The sequence below is a fragment of the Phacochoerus africanus genome, chromosome 1, assembly GCF_016906955.1.
Source record: "Phacochoerus africanus isolate WHEZ1 chromosome 1, ROS_Pafr_v1, whole genome shotgun sequence".
NCBI classification, from domain to species: Eukaryota; Metazoa; Chordata; class Mammalia; order Artiodactyla; family Suidae; genus Phacochoerus; species Phacochoerus africanus.
Window position 1 is genome coordinate 239,191,514 of NC_062544.1, and position 22,471 is coordinate 239,213,984.

At 39.6% G+C, this 22,471-nt stretch overlaps 2 protein-coding genes across 3 annotated transcripts in view; one reads left to right on the forward strand and one right to left on the reverse strand.

Annotated features, from left to right (window-relative positions):
* Positions 1-2,401: 2,401 nt before the first annotated feature.
* On the reverse strand, positions 2,402-2,728 carry LOC125113275 (protein kish-A-like). Its single transcript, XM_047755852.1, is given in 1 exon segment — positions 2,402-2,728. A coding segment is annotated over 1 exon segment (219 nt). The 5' UTR covers positions 2,694-2,728; the 3' UTR covers positions 2,402-2,474.
* A 2,441-nt stretch (positions 2,729-5,169) lies between these two features.
* Positions 5,170-22,471, forward strand: part of TOMM70 (translocase of outer mitochondrial membrane 70) — a 47,478-nt gene continuing 30,176 nt past the window's right edge. For both annotated transcript variants that reach the window (XM_047793739.1, XM_047793748.1), the window contains exon 1: positions 5,170-5,996. In XM_047793739.1, the coding sequence (XP_047649695.1) occupies positions 5,670-5,996 (327 nt within the window). In that variant the 5' untranslated portion in view covers positions 5,170-5,669. The remainder of the gene's footprint in view (positions 5,997-22,471) is intronic.

Genomic DNA, 22,471 nt, shown 5'->3' on the forward strand with positions numbered 1-22,471 from the left:
AACAATGTGTTATATTTTTTAAAATGAGGCAACCAGGCAAAGCTGTTCAGTAAACAACAGGAAATTACAGGACTAGAGGTGGAGAGATAAATCATTGGGATAGTATAGATAGAGCTATGGTACCCAAAACAATGTGATGTACTTTGGTTACTGGTGAAGAGAATGCAGATAGAGAATTTATTGTTATGGATTTCATACTTGAGGAAGATCTAGAGGTGTGCTGTCCAACATGGTAGCTCTTAGCCATATGAAGCTACTGAAAGCAATTTAAATTAAAACAAAAAATTTAGTTAGTCAACTAGCTATATTTCAAATGCTCAATAGCCACATGTGGCTACCATATAGGACATCAGATATAAAATGTTTCTAACATCACAGAAAGTTCTATTGGACAGTATGTATCTAGAGACTGGTCAGAGAGTAGAATTTAATCTCCTGAAAACCAGGGAAAATAACATTTCAAGTAAAGAATGACCCATGTTAAGTGCCCCATTAAAGCATAGGAAAGATAAAAACAAACAACATGTGATTTTAAAGCAATTTCAGAACAGCAATAAAGCTAGAAACTAGCTTACAAGAGATTTTGGATGAAATGGGTGATAAATAGGTAGATGTAACAAATAGAAATAATTTTTCCTTTTTATTGCTTTCTTTTTTAGGGCCTCACCCGTGGTACATGGAGGTTCCCAGGCTAGGGGTCAAATCGGAGCTACAGCTGCTGGCCTATACCACAGCCACAGCAACACAAGATCCAAGTCGCGTCTGTGACCTACACCACAGCTCATGGCAACACCAGATCCTTAACCCAATGAGCAAGGCCAGGGATCGAGCCCGCAACCTCATGGTTCCTAGTCAGATTAATTTCTGCTGCACCACAATGGGAACTCCCAGCATAAATAATTCTTTCGAGTAATTTTTCATTAAAAAAAAAAGAACCAGAAAAGAATGGAAACATAAGGAAGAGTTGAAAAAGAATCAACTTGTGTATGTGTGTGCCTAAGAGATGTTTGTGGACCCACTGGAAGGCTTGGCCACCAATCAACAAAGCAGCTATCCCCTAACTACCAATCAAAAAGACTTCCATGTAGGAGTTCCTGTCATGGCTCAGTGATAACGAACCGACTAGTATCCATGAAGGCAAGGGTTCAATCCCTGGCCTTTCTCAGTGGGTTAACCAATTAGGCGTTGCTGTGAGCTGTGGTGTAGGTCACAGACTTGGCCTGGATCTGGCATGGCTGTGGCTGTGGTGTAGGCCTGCAGGTGTAGCTCTGATTCAACCACCTGGGAACTTCCATATGCTGAGGGTACTGCCCTAAAAAGACAAAAAAAAAAAAAAAAGGAAAGAATTTCATGTAGCAATGACAATTGAGGGAACAGACTCATACAATTTTAAAGCTATGAGATCTTTAGGAATCATCTAATCTACTGGTCACATCATATAGAAAGTAGAAGTGCCCAGTCACACACACACATCTCAGTAGTATTAAAATTTAGAGTAAGAACTCAGGTGTTCTGCAGCCTAGGCCATTAGATATTCAGCTTCATTCAACTGCCACCTAAGATACAGACCAGGGAAGTGAAGAAAGCTTCTACTGAGTTCCATTAACCTAGCAAGAAAATATCTATGTTCACAAACAAAAGTTCAATTTTTATTTTTATTTTTTTAGGATTGTGTAATTGTTCTGTTTAGCTCTTTTGAACTCTAAGCATGTAGTCTTAGTTTTATTCAAAGGATGAGTTAGCTTCTCAAATTTATGCTTAAGACATTTATCCATACTTAACAAGAGTGGTATCAGAGGCTATAACACAGTCAGGTATTCTGAATTCTTTTATGTTAAATAGGAACATTTTCTCAATACTACTTTAAAGTCACACCTCATTTATTTTCCTCCTAAGGACCTTCATAGGCTTTTTAAAAATAGTTTAAAGACTTGTAATAAACCACAGTTTGCTAAGAGTAGAGGTACTCTGGTTAATGCTCAAAGTGGTGTGGCCAGAGGAAAAGCAAGCATTATTAAATATGAATGCAATCCTTAGCAACACAAATTGAAACTTTTTTTTCCAAAAAAAAGCTAGTCCAAAAAAAGGTCTCATTCTATAAAGATTTATCATTTCCAAATCACAGTGAAAGGAACTTGAATAATTTACTTATTTTGTTTTCTACTATGTGCCTTAAAGATACCTCACTAAAAACTGGTATCTAACACAAGAGAATGACATATGCAGAATGTAATAGTAGTGACAGTACTGAGATTGATTGTTACAGACATGTTCAAACACTGCATATTAAATGCTTACACCCTAATTGATACAGAGCATTGGCCCAATAACAAAAATAGAGAACAGTAGCTGGAAATTTATCTCATTCATGTTCAAGATAAAAGAGTTAACCATTCTTTCCATTATTTTCTGCAGATAAGTCCTTTCTTTCATATTTAAATCTGCTGGCAACTGAATTCTGACATTTTTCCAAACTACTGTATGAAGAGGATGCTGAAGGCCATCACAACACAGCATACTGCAACATAAGGACTCTTCTGTTCATCAATTCTAGCACACTTCCAAAGTATACCCAACAATCCAGTTTTATTTCTCTCCAGTAGTCTGGGTGCCAAGGATCAGATTTAAGTACAGGTACATAGAAGCAGCAAGATTACAGTCAACAGACTCTGAAAGTTGAAAATGGCAGACATAGTGAGGCCGGCAAAGCCCCAGCTACATCACCCTTCCTGGCTCAAAATTTCAATTTTTAAAAAAATGAGACATCGCCTTTAACATTTAGAAAAACAGAGAATTAGGCATTTGAGTGTCTAATAATTTGTAACATACATTACACTAAAAAGACCTTAAGTATTATCTAATTAAATCTTTAATATAACTTGAAAGGTGTGTGATTTCAGTACTTCACAGCTTAGAAATTTAGGCATCAGGTCTGTAAGTTTACAGAAGTAGCGACACTTTTACTCAGTTCTATGTTAAAATCACTTAAGAAATGGTAGAGAAAATGGGAGAAAGAGATGAATAGGCTAGGGGATGGAAATTAGATGTTTAACAAAGTATTAAAGTAACAATGGCAAATTCATTTACTGATGCGGATTTTAAAAATAAAACCAAAGAAAACCAAACCTTTACATAAATATCAGCTAATTAAACAAAATGTTTCAAGTAGCTCTAACTTGTCTTTAGGGAATTGGGTGGCTGGAAACTGGGGTTGGAAGACTTTTCACAGTAACTTTTGGCTTGTAGCTATAACAATCTATTACCTATTCCAATAAATAAATATTTGCTTTAAAAATTTTTTTATTTATTTTTTTCTTTTCTAGGGCCGCACCCAAGGCATATGGAGGTTCCCAGGATAGGGGTCTATTCGGAGCTGTAGCCGCAGGCCTACGCCAGAACCAGAGCAATACAGTATCCCAGCCTGCAACCCACACCACAGCTCGTGGCAATGCCAGATCCTGGCATCCCGCTGAGCAAGGCCAGGGATTGAACCCGCAACCTCATGGTTCCTAATTGGATTCGTTAACCACTGAGCCATGACAGGAACTCCTGCTTTAAAAACTTTAAATGTTTTAATTCCTACCAATAGTTTGTAATTACTAGCATTCTGCAATCCTTATGAGGCTGCAGAAAAACTTAAATTTCAGGAAAGAAAAATCCTACTGTTCTGAAAAAACAAAGGAAAAATTTCTTTAAGGAGATAGGAGACTTGCCTTTGGGGGATGGGAATCAGGAAGGAAGAGAAGTTGTTGCCTGGAACAATCACTATTTGATCAAATAATTCTATTGCTATTATTTTTAGCTCCTCTAAAAATGCCTGTTGCTAAGGAACCCGATTGCCTGAAAGCAATTTACTAATAGGAACTCAGGGGAAGCAAAAGAGCAAAGCAATAATCCTGAAACTTTCCAATTAGGCCATTCTAATTTAGTCAGTCTATTTTGGTACCACTTAATAAATTATCTCCTTTCAATCTTTATGCAGTGCTGTTGTGATGTTGAAAATCCTCAGTTGTATCCCAAAACAAAATGATCATTTGTAAATTTTTTTTTTTGTCTTTTTTGTCTTTTTGGGGCTGCACCGGAGCATGTGGAAGTTCCCAGGCTAGGGGTCTAATTGGAGCTGCAGCTGCCTACCTATGCCACAGGCACAGCGAGCAACTCTGGATCTGAGCACATCTGTGACCTGCACTGTAACTTTCCACAATGCTGGATTTTTAACCCACTGAGCCAGCCAGGGATAGAACGTGCATCCTTATGGATATTTGTCTGGGTTCTTAACCTGCTGAGCTACAACAGGAAATCCCATTTGTAAATTTTTAATGTAAGGTGTGCACAGTATATGTGAAATGAGAAGCCGTAGTTGGGAATTCTGATTTTCTATTAATTCTTTTCTTTTTGAAAATACTGTGAATTCTAAACATTTCCTTGCAGGGGAAATTTCTGTATTTTAAGAGGTCTCGTGCAGATCATGTGGAAACGATTTGACAGTTCTTAGATACATGAAAGCCTTGAGTTGAAATTTCAACTTGAGAATGTGGCAAGAGGACTGAAACATCTAGTGCAAAACAGGAATGACAGCGGGCGTTTCACAGCGCTGGGGAGAGCCTGTATGCTCCAGGAAGCGAGGTGTGGGCTGGGGTGTTAGGCGGAATCCGGTACGACACAAATACATATAGGAAAGGTGGGAACTCTGGGTTTTCCGCATTTCTACCTACTCAGTTCGGGAACCTCATAACAACGCAGAGACGGCATGGCTTTCGCAATTGGTGTGGAATGTAAGTCGCAGGGACCCCGTTCAAGCCATTTTGACTGGGGCAACTAGATTTGCCCGTTTCTACCGTCTGGGTTCTGCTACCTGTTGTTGCCCCCAATGACCTCAAATTAGTCCAAGCTAAAACCTGGCCATGGTAGAGCTAAGATCAGTGATACAGCAGGCTAACGTCAGCTTTGGGCTCTTTCCTCATACATCTTTAAAAGTCCTTCCAATCCGTTGGTTTCCTCTGACACGCGAACAACCCAGCCAACTGCCTCCCGGCTCTGAGAAGCGCCAACGTGGCAGTAACAAGAAAAATGTGTGGTCCAAATTCTACCAATGAACTGAGTGGCTCGGCCTATGCCCCGCCCACCATTCCTTACAGCCAATAACCTTCATAACTCTTCGCCACTCCCGCCCATTCTTAGAGCGGCTTCGAGCTTCTTCCTATGCTCGCGTGAGCGCTGTAAAACCGCTAGATATGCGGCTCGCCTTAGCCTCCCTAGACCATAGGGCCCTCTGCCCTTCCTTACTGAAGGCGTAGGGGACGGCGTCGGATACCACCGAAGTCACGAGGCCGCAGAAGTTAGTCTCACAAACAGCAGCGAGAGGAAAGAAAAGAGAAAGAACTGCCTGGGTTGTTCACTTCACGTCCAGCACCTTGACCCGGAACTATTCTACACTTCTCCTCCCCCATTCTCGGTTGAGAAGGGAAGAGAAGAACCGCCAGTTCTGGCCCGGCATGCCTTGGGCTTCCGGTGACCTCTGGCCCTTTTCTGTCGTCCGCTCTTGCTGCCTAGCGTGCTCGCTCGCTCACTGCTTTCCTTCCGTGACTCGCTCCGGTTTACGTTCGCACGCTGCCTGGTGACTGTGGCGCCAGCGACAAGCAGGGAGGCGGTGGCGGAGGACTCCCGTCATGGCCGCCTCTAAACCTGTGGAGGCGGCGGTGGTCGCAGCGGCTGTGCCCAGCTCCGGGAGTGGAGTGGGCGGTGGCAGTGCGACTACAGGCCCGGGCACCGGGGGCCTGCCGCGATGGCAGCTCGCCCTGGCAGTCGGAGCGCCCCTGCTGCTGGGCGCGGGTGCCATGTACCTGTGGAGCCGGCAGCGGCGGCGCCGGGAGACCGGGGGCCGAGGCGACGCCGGCGGCCTGAAGCGCAACAGTGAACGGAAGACCCCGGAGGGCAGGGCAAGTCCGGCTCCGGGCAGCGGACACCCCGAAGGCCCCGGTGCTCACCTGGAAATGGTGAGAAGCATCCCGGGGCTGTGGAGGTGGAGCCCGGCGGGTGCAGCCTTTCCTTGGCGGGTTGTGCCGGTCAGGGGGCTTCTCATCAGACCGGGGCAGCCAAGTGGCAGCACTTGGGTTTAGGGAAACTCAATTCTGGCTGCCTTTATTGAGATTGAAGTAGCCCGAGGGCACAGGTTAGCGTCCTTCGTTGACAGTTTCCTTTTGGTTTTGGAAAAATACTTGTTTTTCTTCTCAGTGACACAGCATTTATCCCTAGCGTTGTGGGTATGGAGACGTTTGTAAACGTGATGATTGTATTTAATTAACTAGTAGAGGAAGTCAAATGCCCTTAACTATTGCTACAGTACGGTATGAACTGTTTTGGTGATTTCCAAGGCCTGGAACTTAGTAATAACCTTTTAATAAAGAGCCACTCCCCTTTTTTTGAAGGGTGGAAGATGGGTAAGTACAGTGACTGTTGGGTAATGAGAGTACAGTGGTGGTCAGGAGCATTTATTTCATCTGTGGGAATGAGTTTTTAAATCTTTGGGGTAGAAGCATCTTAAATTCATTTCAAAATTTTAACCTGGAAATTTACATGCCTGAAAAAGATTTTGTGATGTTAAACAGTGCATCGGGATGTCTGATGAACTGCTTTGTATGGTTTTGTTGAACTGACTGTTAAATCCTTTTGGTATCTCACAGCTGTGGGGGAATTGGCCTAGCTGCATTTTACAATACTAGATGAGATGAGGTGGTGTGGAGCATTTTATCTGAGTCTGGGATTGTACAATGCAGTTACAGAGTAAATCAGAGTTCAGAGAAACCTTTGGTCAAATAACTCCCAGTTGTATACATTTGCAAGTTATTGCCACATTATATTATTAAGATTGAAGACATATTTCTACTAAGTAGTCAGATTAACTTTAAAGAAAATTTTGATGTTGGAGCAAACTACCTTAGTTTAGTGTATACTATATATCAGGCATTGTGCTAGACCTTGAGAGAGCCATATAATCTTCTAATGGGAGAGTAAGATACAGCGTTAAGATACAAAAAGAGGGAGTTCCCATCGTGGCTCAGTGTTTAACAAATCCAACTAGGAACCATGAGGTTGTGGGTTCGATCCCTGGCCTCGCTCAGTGGGTTAAGGATCCTGTGTTGCCGTGAGCTGTGGTATAGGTCGCAGACATGGCTTGGATCCCTCGTTGCTGTGGCTGTGGCATAGGCTGCAGCTGTAGCTCGGATTAGACCCCTAGCCTGGGAACCTCCATATGCCTCAGGTGAGGTCCTAGAAAAGACAAAAAAAAAAAGATATATAGAGGGAAATGATCCAGTACAAATATGCTGGAAGATTTCATGGACTGTGAAAACTAGGAGATAATGTGCTTTATGTTGGGCTCTCCAGCATAGTTATCTCAGGAAAGTCATTTTGTCTTAGATGTTAGTGTCATCCCTGTAGAATAAGAGAATTAAAATATTGGCTCTCTTACATTTCTTCCAGTCCTGAAAATTGTTGATTATGAATGCTGTTAATGAGAGTGGTAGTCAAGGCAATTTTTTGAATTAGTCATCATTTGTCTTTTTATTTTCATATTTCTGGAATTCTCTGATCATTTTTTCTTTTGCTTATTAATTTTAAGCACAGAACAGTAGTGGATGAATGAAAAATACGTAAAAGTTCTCTGTTTTATAATAATGACCAAACGTAAAGATAACTTTTATGAAAGAAACTGGGTTTTGATATTTCGTTGCAGTTTCAAATACTACCTCATCTCACCTGTTTGGCATTTGATAGAATTTAGCAAACTGTCTTTCAGATTGTAGATTTCCTTAAATCCCGTTTTTAGTTTTTCAGTGTTGTCTAAATCAACACTGTGGTGATGTTTAAATTTCATAATGTTTTGTAGTTTTACCAGAACACTTTTCTTATTCACCTGACTTCAGTTAAGAAATTAGACTTTAAGGGTTTTCCCATTGTGGTTCAGTGGGTTAAGAACCTGATGTCTCTGTGATGATGCAGGTCAATCACTGGCCTCATTCAGTGGGTTAAGGAACCGGCCTTGCTGCAAGCTGTGGCGTAGGTCACAGTTTGTTGATCCTGTGTTGTGGTGGCTGTGCCATAGGCCTAGCTGCAGCTCTGATTTGACCCCTTGCCCAGGAACTTCCATATACCACAGATGTGGCCATAAAAAGAAAAAAAAATAGACTGTAAGATTGACTTTTTTGTATAACTTAAACTGCTTTAAAATGATCACTTTTGACCCAAAATAAAACTGACCAAAACACTTGCACATTCGGTTGTTGTTCTTATGGAATTTGTGGGGTTGTACCTGTATTTTGTTTTGAATTATTAGATAATCCTTTACTGAAGCAACAGAATCTTTTTTATAGTCTAGTCCTTAGAGTTATTATTAGACTATCTAAATACACCTAACTACAAATTATTATTTTTATTATCTGTGGTTGGATAAATTGTTTTATATTTGAATAGCACCTTTAAATTGTCAGCCTCAGTGGGTTTTGTAAATAAGGAAGCATTTCTTTGAAATGATAGAAAAACTGGTAGAATGTTGGAGTTCCTCTTGTGGCTCAGTGTTAACACACCCAACTAGTATCCATGAGGATGTGGGTTTGATCCCTGGCCTTGATCAATGGGTTATGGATTTGGCCTTGTTGTGAGATGTGGTGTAGGTACCAGACGAGGCTTGAGGCTCGGATCTGGTGTTGCTGGGGCTGTAGCTAGGCCAGCAGCTGCAGCTCCAATTCACCCCCTAGCCTGAGAATTTCCATGTGCTGCAGGTGCAGCCCTAAAAAGGAAAACAGAGTCCTGATGCTCTACCTTTTCTTTCTACACCTGAGCAATAGCTATAATTTTTCAGAGGATGAAGAAATGGACAAATGTTGTCAGTTCAGGGTTCAATATTAGTGAATAAAATGGAAAATTAGTGGTTGTTGTCTCTTGGCTTACATTTGCCTTAATGTAAAATTAATGGGCTTCTTTCTACTGGGTTTGAGATTTTCATGTGCAGGCAGACTATATCCAGTTATCTTTTTTCTATGATAACAAACACTTCAAAAGCAAAATTTCATATTTTGTTTAATTAGAATTTTAGGCTTTCATCAAAGGCATCTAGTCACAGCTGATAACATCTGAGATTAAGGTACTAAAAGTGTCAAATCATTTTCTATTTTGGGCTGTTAGAAAATCTACCATGATGTGCCATTTTGCTTAGGTGATTTATGTTGAAAACTTGAAGAGTTAGAGATTTTTTTAATTTGGTAAAGTTCTTTGTTAGTCACCTAATCCACAGGGATTCTCAGTCTCTGGGCCAGAGTTAACACAGGGGAGAACTATACCCACATATTTACCAAACATGATATCTGGCTGCACAAATGTTTTAGGTATTTCTTTTTTCAAATAACCTGTGGTTTTTTTAAATGTACATTTACTTATTATTGACTTTATACTAACATTTTTATCCATTTGTTTTTAATCTGATTTTTTAAAAAGAGGTTATTATAGTGTTCAAGTTTTGGTTTTTTTTCTTGTGTTACACAGACATGATCCCACATGAAATGTTTAGGAACCACTCGTCTAAGTCAGCCCTCTCAATTAAGGAGAAATGTACCTAAACAGTTTATTAAAGGGATAAAAAACTAAGTAAGCTGACATTATCAGTCATGTTTGAAATGAAATAATTCTCCCCCCTCCCCATGGTCTGCTTCTAATCATTAAAAAAAAGTCAGGATCATCAATGACATTGTTTTTGGGGGGGTAGCGGGGGTTGCAACACTTATGGCATATGGAAGTTCCTGGGCTAGGGGTTGAATTGGAGCTACAGGCCTCATCTGTGACCTATGCTCTAGGTTGAGGTAACACTGAATCCTTAACCCACTGAGCAGGGGCCAGAGTCGAACCCACATCCTCATGGGTACTAGTCTGATTCTTAACCCACTGAGCCACAGTGGGAACTCCAGGATCACCAGTGACATTCTTACATAATTAAGTCCAGTGAACACCTTTCAGTCTTTATCTTACTTGATTCTTTCCAATATTTGACATCATCTTCTGTTAATTTTGTAATTTTTCCTTTGGCTTCTGAGACACTACATTTTCCTGATTTTCTTTGCTTTTTTAAACTTCTTGATACCTCCCTTGCTAATTATTCTTAGTCTTCTTTCCAGGCTCATTTCTCTGCCTGCCCCCCCCCCCTTTTTGTCTAACTTTTAGGGTGGTACCCAAGACACATGGAGGTTCCCAGGCTCGGATCTAATCCTGAGCTGTTGCTGCCGGCCTACACCTCAGCCACAGCAATGCTGGATCCTTAACCCACTGAGCAAGGCCAGGGATCAAACCCCCAACCTCATGGTTCTTAGTTGGATTTGTTTTCGCTGCACCACAACGGGAACTCCTCTTTGCCCCTTTCTTTTTATGACCTTCCTGGTTCTATCATAACATTCTTATATTTCATACATTCAGTGGATGCTTACTTGCCCTCCAGCAGCTTCACTTAACACATATACTGATGGGCCCTTAATTTCCTGTTTATAGTGCAGACTTCGCAAGAGGCCCAAATTTAAAGGAAATCTTCACCTTATTACCTTACAAGTATTTCACTGCAGACCCTCTTTCTCCTGAGAGTACTCTTTATCAATTAATGTGTGTCATCTAACCAGTTTCCCGGGTCAGAAACTTGAATATCATCCCTCACTTTTTATTCTTCTCATGTTCTCAACATTCAATCTAGAAAAACATCCAGAAAATTCTACTTAAGTATGTGACTATTCCATTCCCCCGCTATTGTTTCTTAACTGAATAATTGATACTCTCCTTAGTGTCTTCCGCCAATCAACTTTGTTACTTCTAGAGTAATCCTAGCAGTTCCACACTCAAAACATTAAGTTGTGTTCTGCTCATTGCTTTCAAGTTCAAACTCCTTATGATACAGAACCCTCTGATCTTGATTTTGCTTACGTCTTCATCTCTTGCCACTTCCTCTTGTTTCTTGCCTTTGGATATTCTGTAACTGCTGAATACCCTTACTTTCTGATCCTTCAGGTCACAACAAGTAGGTCATTTCACCTTTCTGAAACCCCTTCATACCTAAGCATACCACTATATGATTATATAACACTCTGAAGTTTGCTCTTCCACAGCATTTACTGCATGGTACTAGTATTGTTTTTGTCTTTCCTACCAAACTCTCGAATCTGTGAAGGCTGGGACTGGTTCTATATTTTACCATTTTTCAGAACTTCACACATAGGTGTTAAGTGAATAAACCAATGAAGGTTCATTATTTGACCTTTTTTAAAAAAGTCCCACAATTTGAATATTTTTTTCAAAATTTCCAGCTTTTCATCAGTTTGTATTCCACCAGTTTGTCCTAGGAATTGGCGTAACAGTCTTAAACTTCATTTAGGCATTCTTTTTGTAAATCACTTGATTTTGACTGAACTACAACCAAAAACCTGCAGGAGCGACATTCTTATAAGTAGATTCTTCTTATGTAAAGATTGCTCTGTGTTACAATTTAGTAGGTGGGGTTAGTTGTAGACTTAGAATTTCAGGACATAATATGGGAAAGGACTTTATTATCTTAGGTATGTTCCTTTTATCCTAGATTTGCTTCTTATAAAAGTAGTAGTTGGTCCAAAAAAAAAAAAAGTAGTAGTCAGTCAATAAAGTACTGAAAGATTGTTTCTCATTTGGTAAGTGTTTCAGAGTTGATTGATAACTTCTGTAAAGCTGGGATTCAAATTTTAAAATATGCTTTTGGAATTTGATAAATTTAAGGGACTAATGCCATTTAAGAGAAACATAGTGGAACTACCTCAGGTATATTTTAACTGGATATAAAGGTGTAATTATAGTGATAATACAATAGTTCCCTCTTATACATGGTTTCATCCTCTGCAATTTCAGCTACAACAAGCAACAGTCTGAAAATATTAAATGGGAAATTCTTTTTTGTTGTTTTTTTGTTTTTTTGGTCTTTTTAGGGCCACACCCATGTCTTATGGAAGTTCCCAGGCTAGGGGTGGGATCGGAGCTGCAGCTGCCAGCCTGTGCCACAGCCACAGCAATGCCAGATCCAAGCCGCATCTGCAATCTACACCATAGCTCATGGCAACACCGGATCCTAAAACAACTGAATGAGGCCAGGGATTGAACCTGAGTCCTCGTGGATACTTACTAGTCGGATTTGTTTCCACTGTGCCACAACCAGAACTCCGGAAAATTCTAGAAATAATTACTAGGTTTTAAGTTGTGTACCATTCTGAGCAGCATTATGAAATCTCACACAGTCCCACTCTGTCCTGCCCTGGATGTGAATCATACCTTTGTCCAGCATATATCCTGCTCTTTAGTCACTTTGGTTAGTCACTTTGTAGCTATCAGATCAACTAGTACACTAGCCACCCTTATTTTACCTAATGATGGCACAAAGCTCAAGAGTAGTGATCCTGGCAATTCAGATACTCCAAAGAGTAGTGATCCTGGCAATTCAGATACTCCAAAGAGCACTTCTTTTCAGTAAAAGGGTGAATTTTCTCAACTAGAGGAAAAAAAAATCATATGGTGAGGTTGCTGAGATCTGTGGTAAGAATAAATCTATTTCTGAAATTGTGAAGAAGGAAAGATAAATTTGTGCTAGTTTTGCTGTCACACTTGAACTGAAAAAGTTATGGCCACATGAGTGAGTGCGTTTAGTTAAGATGCAAAAGTCATTAAATTTGTACAAAATAATTTGACAAAGAGAATAACTTTCACATAACTTGTATTACAGTATATTGTTACAATTGTTCTATTTTATTGTTACAAATTTCTTATTGTGCCTAATTTATAAATTAAACTTTGGTACGTATTTATAGGGAAAATGCGTGTAGATTTCGGTATTTACCATGGTAGGGGGTGTTTGAACATATTCCCTACATATAAAGGGACGATTACTGTTCCTGTTTTATTTCCTTACATATGGGTTAATGTACCTGATTTTAGCTCTTTTCCTTTCACAGTGACTATGTTTGTGATTATCAGAATAATATTTTATAAATACTTGCTAAGACTTTGCAAATTTATATCATTGAAAGCTTTGTGTAATGCCATGTTACCATTGGAGGACTTGTTTTAGAGCTCAGTTTCTCATCTGGATTTCTTTTGTGTGCGTATGCTAAATAAATAAGTAACCCTTTTGGGGTTGTTTTTCCTCTTTGGAGTACTTTCCTGACTGACCTTTCTTAGTCATTTTCATTCAAGAGCAGATTTTGTCACCTTCACCTTCAGTGAAGTAACCTTGACCATGATTCAAAACCTGATTGTTTTCTTGCTTTGTATTCTGCCAAATTTACTGGGATTATACTTTATCTGTTGCTTTGGTCTTTAAGTGTAACTTGTTTTCTGTAGATTTGCTTCTGCAGGAGGTGGGGAGCAGGTTCCTAGGTTTTGCCTCTTTGACAAGTTTCAGTGTAAGTGTTTGTTTTAGACAGAGAAGATACATATTTATTGCGTTTATCATTGTTCCCTTTTCCTTTTAAAATTTATTACCCAGGTTACTTGTTTTTAATCCTTATGGTTTACCCAAATAGTTTTCTGTGTAAGTCTCTGTGTGTATATGCAGTTGCTGATCTTGGAACTGAAGATTTTCTGGTTACTAGCTACACAATTTACTGATCACTTAATGTACATTTTCTTAATGTGAATTGGGGTTTCAGTGTTTGATCATTGTTAGTTCTTTTGAGAGGCTGCCAGTTTCCTTATTTCCTGCACTGTTTATAATATTCTTTCAGGATAAAGACTATCCTGTTGATTGTTGTACAGTGGAGTCACATCAAAGGTGTTTTTTGTCTTTTTAGGGTTGCACCCATGGCATATGGAGGTTCCCAGGCTAGGGGTCCAATCAGAGCTGTAGCCACTGGCAACATCTGCAGCCACAGCAGCATGGGATCTGAGCCGTGTCTGTGACCTACACCACAGCTCACAGCAATGCCGGATTCTTAACCCACTGAGTGAAGCCAGGGATTGAACCCACAACCTCATGGTTCCTATTGGATTCATTAACCACTGAACCACGATGGGAGCTCCAGTCTTTTTTTTTTTTTTTTTTTTGCCTTGCGTGTGCCATTGTGGAAGTTCCATGGCAAGCCAGAGATCAAACTAAAGCCACAACAGTGACAACACTGAATCCTTAACTGCTAGCCACTGGGGAACTCCCTCACTTTAATGACCTTTTGTTCTGGGGTCAGTAGTGAGCAAGATAAGATACCTGAACCCATTTCCTTTTGTTTCAATTCCAGAGTGTAAGTCTGGATGTGATTCTCATGATATTCATTCTTCATAAATGGGTAACAATCCATGCAGTATAGAAGTAAAGTTTAGGCAATCTTGAGTCAAATTGCTTTTTTGAATCTTGCCTTGGTCAAGTTTCTCGGTCTCTCTCTCTCTGTCTCTCTCTGGGCTTCAGTTGCTTCATGTGTAAAATGGAAATAATAATAATACCTTGCATCTCCAGTATGTTATTCTTCTAAAGAATTTTCAGAAGTAATTTTGACAGTTGATTTTTACTTCATGCATTAACGTCAGGATTCCCTCTAAGATTGGGCTCTAATATTGGTTGAATTCACTTGGCAGAATCACGAGTCATGGAAATGACTTTGCTGGGCAGTCACTCATTATGAAGAGATGAAATTTATTTAAATCCTGGATGGGAAAAAAAGTTGAGTTTTCTTAGTTTATTTGTTTTAAGTAATATTTTGATTATACTAGGCAGAAACGAGTGCCCTTTTTAAAATAATTTATCTGTATTCTTACCAGTATTCAGAGTTTAAATTTATGCCCATGTGTTTCTGATGGAAATTGAATACATAGTACCTAGTCTGTAGAAGGAGATTAGTATTGTTTGAATCCACTAAAGTTACGTATAGGAAGCTAGAGTGATGGAGTAGAGAATTGGGAGTATGGAGTCTTGTGTGTAGGCCATGGTAGTTGGAAGTTATTAGGTTTCAAAGCAGGGACTGACATGATCCAGTGTACTTGTTAAAAAGATCTTTTAGATCTATCAGAAATTAATTCGTTGTAAGAAAAGTAGGAGAAAAATGCGTTTTCACAGAATTTTGGTATGAAAATATTATGGAATGTTTGGACCCTTAAAAAGTCCACCAGTACTGGAGTACCCGTCGTTAATGAATCCAACTAGGAACCATGAGGTTGCTGGTTATATCCCTGGCCTTGCTCAGTGGGTTAAGGATCTGGCATTGCCATGAGCTGTGGTGTAGGTCACAGACGCAGCTTGGATCTGGCATTGCTATGGCTCTGGCATAGGCCGGTGGCTACAGCTCTGATTAGACCTCTAACCTGGGAACCTTCATATTTCTCGGATGCAGCCCTAGAAAAAGACAAAAAGACAAAAAAAAAAAAAAAGCTACCAAAACAAAAAGTGATTTCTAGTAAAATAATGGCTTTATAGTCTTAAATCTCTTTGGCAGCTTTTAGATATGCAGTATACCACATGGAAGGATATTAGCAATTCAGGTCTTTCCCATTACGTTCTAGATCTGTATGTCTTCAGTTCTCTCTTATAAAATATGCTTTCAGAATTGTCTTTGGGCTTATTTTCCAACTTTAAGCTTTGATTATGAAAGTTCTTATAACTTGAGAAGGTAGACTGAGTGGGGAAGAAAGTGACTGAAAAGTAGTACAAAATATTCCTGAGAGGTGCAGTTAAAATCCCTTATTAAGAATTGGGAGTTCTTTATAAAGTTATGGGAGTTCCCATTTTCTTCAATCCTATTAGGTCAACTCATCCAAATAGAACTTAATGTATTACCTGACTTTAATTCAACTTAAATGCATTCAGGGTGTTCCTGTTGTGGCTCATCGGTATTGAACCCAACTAGTATCCATGAGGATGCAGGTTCGATCCCCGGCCTCGCTTCATGGGTTAAGGATCCAGCATTGCCCTGAACTGCAGTGCAGGTCAAAGACATGGCTCGGATCTGGTGTTGCTGTGGCTGTGGTGTTGGCCACCTGCAGCTCTGATTTGATCCCTGGCCTGGAAACTTCCATATGCCACTGGTGTGGCCCTAAAAAAAGGACAAAAAATTGGTAGTTGTATGTTTTCAGCTTAAACTTTTCTCCTCCAGTGCTGCATTTATTTTAAATCCTGCCTGATGATGGCCTCAAAGCTTATGAAAATAATGGCTGGTTCCTGACATAGCAGAAGGCTGGTATTGATTGATAAGCTAGCATTGTGCTAAGCAGCATTTTGTCCTAAATTTTATCAGTGGCATATGGAGGTTCCCAGGCTAGGGGTCCAATCGGAGCTGTAGCTGCCAGCCTATGCCGGAGCCACAGCAACTCAGGATCCGAGCCGCATCTGCGACCTACACCATGGCTCACAGCAACGCCGGATCGTTAACCCACTGAGCAAGGCCAGGGATCGAACCCTCAACCTCATGGTTCCTAGTCAGATTCTTTAACCACTGTGCCACAACGGGAATTCCTTAGGTTTATTTTTTAATTAAAAAAAAAAAAATTTAGGGCTGCACCCGCAGCATATGGAAGTTCCTGGACTAGGGGTTGAATTGAACTGCAACTGCAGCATAGCCGCTCCAACACCAGATCTGAGCTACAGCTTGCAGCAACATCGGATCTTTAACTCTGAGGGAGGGAGACCAGGGATCGAACCCACATCCTCATGGATGCTATGTCAGGTTCTTAACCCATTGAGCCACAATGGGAACTCCGATTAGGTTTAGACTTTGCTGAATAAAAATAAAGAGGTATCCATCTTTTTAAGGAGAGAAAGCCTTGTATACCTATCCAGATTTCTCTCTTCTTTTGATTTGTCTGCCCTCACTGTGACTGCCCCTCCTTGTATTCTGTGTGATAATGTGTAGCCATAAACTTCCAGTATACAGGGAAGAGTTCATTGCCTGAAGGTGCTAAGGAGACGAGATCACTACTGTGACAAAGAACATTCTTTTTATTTAATCTGCAAATCTTTAGTAAAAATACTAAAGGCATTTTCAGTGTGTTTGTAGTCAAACATACTTCTCATATGCATTTAATATACCACATTATTTTCTATATCAACAGTCCCTAGTGTATTGGGATGTGTATTAGACATGTTCTCAATGACTTAGAAACATTGTTACCCTTTTACAAGAAATTGAAATAATGCTTTTCTTGTTTTTATGTTTAAGACAAAAGTAATTGTTTCATTATTTTGAAGTTTTATTAGGCACATAAAGGTCTGTGGTTACGATGTTTTCTTGGCAGATTGTATCTTTTATCAGTAAAACTGCCCTCCTCTGTGCCATCTGAGGCATTTGAATGTTTTTTTTTGTTTGATACTGCCTTTTTTTTGGCAAGTATTTGCATTCTGTAAATTTTTTACATTCTTTTTTGACCTGTCATTTTGATTTAGGTCATGCCTTATAGGTAGCATACAGTTATTTTTTATTTTAAATAGTTTATTTATAATAGGGAGATTTAATCTATTCACATTTATTTTATTATTAACGTGTTTAATGATTCTTGCCGTAGGTACTCTGCCTTTTTATTTCTTCCTTTCAGGCTCTTTGTTGTATTGATCATCTTCCCCACTGGAGTTACTGCCAAGGAAGTTGTACAGCTCTATTTCTCTTCTTGTGTTCAGCGTTAATTTACCTAGATATAAGATTTTAAGTTCAAGATAATCTTTTGTCAGAACTTTGAAGTTGTTATTTCATTACTTTTTAATACTTAATGTTGGTGATAATCTGACTCCAGTTTGGTTCTTTTTCTTTTTTTCTTTTTTTTTTTTGTCGTTTTTTGCCTTTTCTAGGGCCGCTCCTGGAGCATGTGGAGGTTCCCAGGCTAGGGGTTGAATCAGAGCTATAGCCACCAGCTTACACCAGAGCCACAGCAACATGGGATCCGGGCTGTGTCTGTGACCTACACCACAGCTCATGGCAATGCCGGATCGTTAACCCACTGAGCAAGGCCAGGGATATAACCAGCAACCTCGTGGTTCCTAGTCGAATTCGTTAACCACTGTGCCACAATGGGAACTCCTGGTTGTTTTTCCTTTGTAGGTAATCTGCTTTTTCTGCCTAAAAACGTCAAGATTTTTACTGTGGAGTTTCACCATGATATATCTAAAAATGTGTGGGGTTTGTTTTTGTTTTTGTTTTTTAGCTCCTAAAGTTTTTCTTTTTTTGTCTTTTTGTCTTTACTAGAACTGCATCCACGGCATATGGAAGTTTCCAGGCCGGAGTCTAATCGGAACTGTAGCTGCTGGCCTACCCCGGAGCCACAGCAATGCTGGATCCTTAACCCACTGAGCAAGGCCAGGGATCAAACCCAAAACCTCATGGTTCCTAGTGGGATTCATTAACCACTGAGCCACAACAATTGAAGAATCAAGCTTCAGGTAGATTGATGTTGGAACGTTGAGATTTATACTCCAGATATGTCATCTGACTTCTCCAAACTTCTTACCTCCCTATCCCTTTGTTCTTAATGCATTCTGGCAGTCTTCCTAGCTCTGCTTTCTGCTTGTTAATTTCCTCCTCATTTATGGCCATTCTAATATATTGTCCATCCATTGAGTTCATTGTAATAATTAATCCTTTTTGATTTTCAAGGTGTCTAATTGATGTCTTTTTTTTTTTCTTTTTATGGCCACATCCCGCAGCATATGGAAGTGCCCAGGTCAGGGATTAAATCCAAGCCGTTATTGCATTTTAACAGCAGGCCTTAAAAAAAAAAAAGTAATAATCAAATCTCATTCCTTTGATGTTAAATTTTCTGTTTGCTTTCTTTATCCTGCTTTCTCAAATACTAGGTTTTTTTCCTTTTTTTTATTATTCAAATGAATTTATCACATCTGTAGTTGTATAATGATCATAACAATCTAATTTCACAGGATTTCCATCCCACAGCCCAGGCACATCCCCCCACACCCCAAACTGTCTCCTCTGGAGACCGTAAGTTTTTCAATGTCTGTGAGTCAGCATCTGTTCTGCAAAGAAGTTCAGTCTGTCCTTTTTTCAGATTCCACATGTCAGTGAAAGAATTTGATGTTGGTGTCTCATTGTATGGCTGACTTCATTTAGCATGATAGTTTCTAGGTCCATCTATGTTGCAAAAAATACTGGTATTTCCTTCATTTTAATGGCTGAGTAATATTCCATTGTGTATATGTACCACCTCTTCTTGATCCACTCCTCTGTCGATGGACATTGAGGTTGTTTCCATGTCTTGGCTATTGTAAATAGTGCTGCAATGAACATTGGAGTACATGTGTCTTTGTAAGTCATGGTTTTCTCTGGGTAGATGGCCCAGGAATGGGATTGCTGGATCAAATGGTAGTTCTATTTTTAGTTTTCTGAGGAATCTCCATACTGCTTTCCACAATGGTTGCACCAATTTACAATTCCACCAATAGTGTACTAGGGTTCCTTTTTCTCCACACCCTCTCCAGCGCTTATTGTTTGTAGCCTTTTTGATGCTGGCCATTCTGGCTGGTGTAAGGTGGTACCTCAGAGTGGTTTTGATCTGCATTTCTCTAATAATGAGTGACATTGAACATCTTTTCATGTGTTTCTTAGCTGTCTGTATGTCTTTGGAGAATTGTCTGTTTAGATCTTCTGCCCATTGTTTGATAGGCTTGTTTGTTTTTTTGGTATGGAGCTGCAGAAGTTGTTTATAAATTTTGGAGATGAATCCCTTTGTCAGTCGATTCAATTGCAAAGATTTTCTCGCATTCTGTGGGTTGTCTTTTTGTTTTGTTTAGGGTTTCCTTTGCTGTGCAGAAACTTTGAAGTTTGAATAGGTCCCATGTGTTTATTTTTCTTTTTATTGTCAATACTCTGATAGGTGGATCTGAGAAGATGTTGCTGTCGTTTATGTCAAAGAATGTTTGGCCTATGTTTTCCTCTAGGAGTTTGATAGTGTCTGGTCTTATATCTAGGTCTTTAATCCATTTGGAGTTTATTTTTGTATATGGTGTTAGGGAGTGTTCTAATTTCATTCTTTTCCATGTGGCTGTCCAGTTTTCCCAGCACCACTTATTGAACAAGCTGTCCTTTCTCCATTGTATGTCCTTGCCTCCTTTGTCATAAGATTAGTTGGCTGTAGGTGTGTGGGTTTAATTCTGGGCTTTCTATCCTTTTCCACTGTCTTTGTGCCAGTACGATGCAGTTTTGACGATTGTTGCTTTGTACTACAGACTAACGTCAGTGAGCCTGATTCCTCCAGCTCCATTTTTCTTTCTCAGGATGTCTTTGGCTAGTCTGGGTCTTTTGAGCTTCCAAACAAACTTGAAAATCTTTTGTTCAAGTTCTGTGAAAAATGTCCTTGGTAATTTGATAGGGATTGCATTGAATCTGTAGATTGCCTTAGGTAGTATAATCATTTTGATAATATTAACTCTTCCAATCCACGAGCATGGTATATCTTTCCATCTATTTGTGTCATCTTTGATTTCTTTCATCAGTGGCTTGTAATTTTCAGAGTATAGGTCTTTTGTTTCTTTAGGTAGGTTTACTCCTAGGTATTTTATGCTTTTGCATCCAATGGTAAACGGGATTGCTTCCCTAATTTCCTTTTCTGCTTTTTCATTGTTAGTATATAGAAACTTTGTCAATTTCTGTGTATTGATTTTGTATCCTGCGACTTTGCCAAATTCATGGATGAGCTCTAATACTTTTCTGGTAGAGTCTTTAGGATTCTCTAGGTATAGTATCATGTCATCTGCAAATATTGATAGTTTTACTTCTTCCTTTCCAGTTTGTATTCCTTTTATTTCTTTTACTTTTCTGATTGCTGTGGCTAGGACTTCCAGAACTATGTTGAAGAATAGTGGCGAAAGCAGACATCCTTGTCTTGTTCCTGATCTCAGCGGGAATTCTTTCAGCTTTTCACCATTGAGAATGATGTTCACTGTGGGCTTGTCCTATATGGCCTTTATTGTGTTGAGGTAGGTTCCCGTTATGCCCACTTTCTGAAGGGTTTTTATCAGAAATGGGTGTTGGATTTTGTCAAAGGCTTTTTCCGCGTCTATTGAGAGGATCACATGGTTTTTATTCTTCAGTTTGTTAATGTGGTGTATCACATTGATAAATTTGTGGATATTGAAGAACCCTTGCATCCCTGGGATAAATCCCACTTGATCATGATGTACAATCCTTTTAATGTATTTTTGGATGTGGTTTGCTAGTATTTTGTTGAGGATTTTTGCATCGATGTTCATCGGTGAAATTGGCCTATAGTTTTCTTTTTTTGTGGAGTCTTTGTCTGGTTTTGGTACCAGGGTGATGGTGGCCTCATAGAATGAGTTTGGGAGTATCCCTTCCTCTGCAATTTTTTGAAATAGTTTCAGAAGACTAGGTGTTAGCTCTTCTCTAAATGTTTGATAGAATTCGCCTGTGAAGCCATCTGGTCCTGGACTTTTGTTTGTTGGAAGTTTTTTTTTTGTTTTTTGTTTTTTTTGTTTTTTTTGTCTTTTTGCCATTTCTTGGGCCACTCCTACGGCATATGGAGGTTCCCGGGCTAGGGGTCGAATCGGAGCTGCAGCTGCCAGTCTACGCCAGAGCCATAGCAATGCAGGATCCGAGCCGCGTCTGCGACCTACACCACAGCTCACGGCAACGCCGGAACCTTGACCCACTGAGCAAGGGCAGGGACCGAACCCGCAACCTCATGGTTCCTAGTCAGATTCGTTAACCACTGCGCCATGACGGGAACTCCTGTTGGAAGTTTTTTAATCACAGTTTCAATTTCAGTTCTTGTGATGGGTCCATTCATCTTTTCTATTTCATCTTGGTTTAGTCTTGGAAGATTGTACTTTTCTAAGAATTTGTCCATTTCTTCTAGGTTTCCATTTTATTGGCATATAGTTGCACATAGTAGTCTCTTATGATCCTTTGTATTTCTGTGATGTCCGTTGTTACTTCTCTTTTTTCATTTCTAATTTTATTGATTTGAGTCCTCTCTTTTTTTCTTGATAAGTCTGGCTAAGGGTTTATCCATTTTGTTGATCATTTCAAAGAACCAGCTTTTGGTTTCATTGATCTTTTCTATGGTTTCTTTGTTTCTATTTCATTGATTTCTGCTCTGATCTTTATGATTTCTTTCCTTCTATTAACTTGAGGTCTTGTCTGTTCTCTCTCTAGCTGCTTTAGAAAGTTAGCTTGTTTATTTGGGCTTTTGCTTATTTCCTGAGGTGGGCTTGTATCGCTCTAAACTTTCCTCTTAGAACAGCTTTTGCTGCATCCCATGGGTTTTGGAGTGTCGTATCTTTGTTGTCATTTGCTTCTAGGTATTTTTTAATTTCCTCTTTGATTTCTCCAGTGATCCATTGGTTGTTTGGTAGCATGTTGTTGAGTCTCCACGTGTTTGTGTTTTTTTGCAGTTTTTTTCTTGTTGTTGATTTCCAGTTGTATAGCGTTGTGGTCAGAAAAGATGCTTGATATGATTTCACTTTTCTTAAAGTTACTGAGGT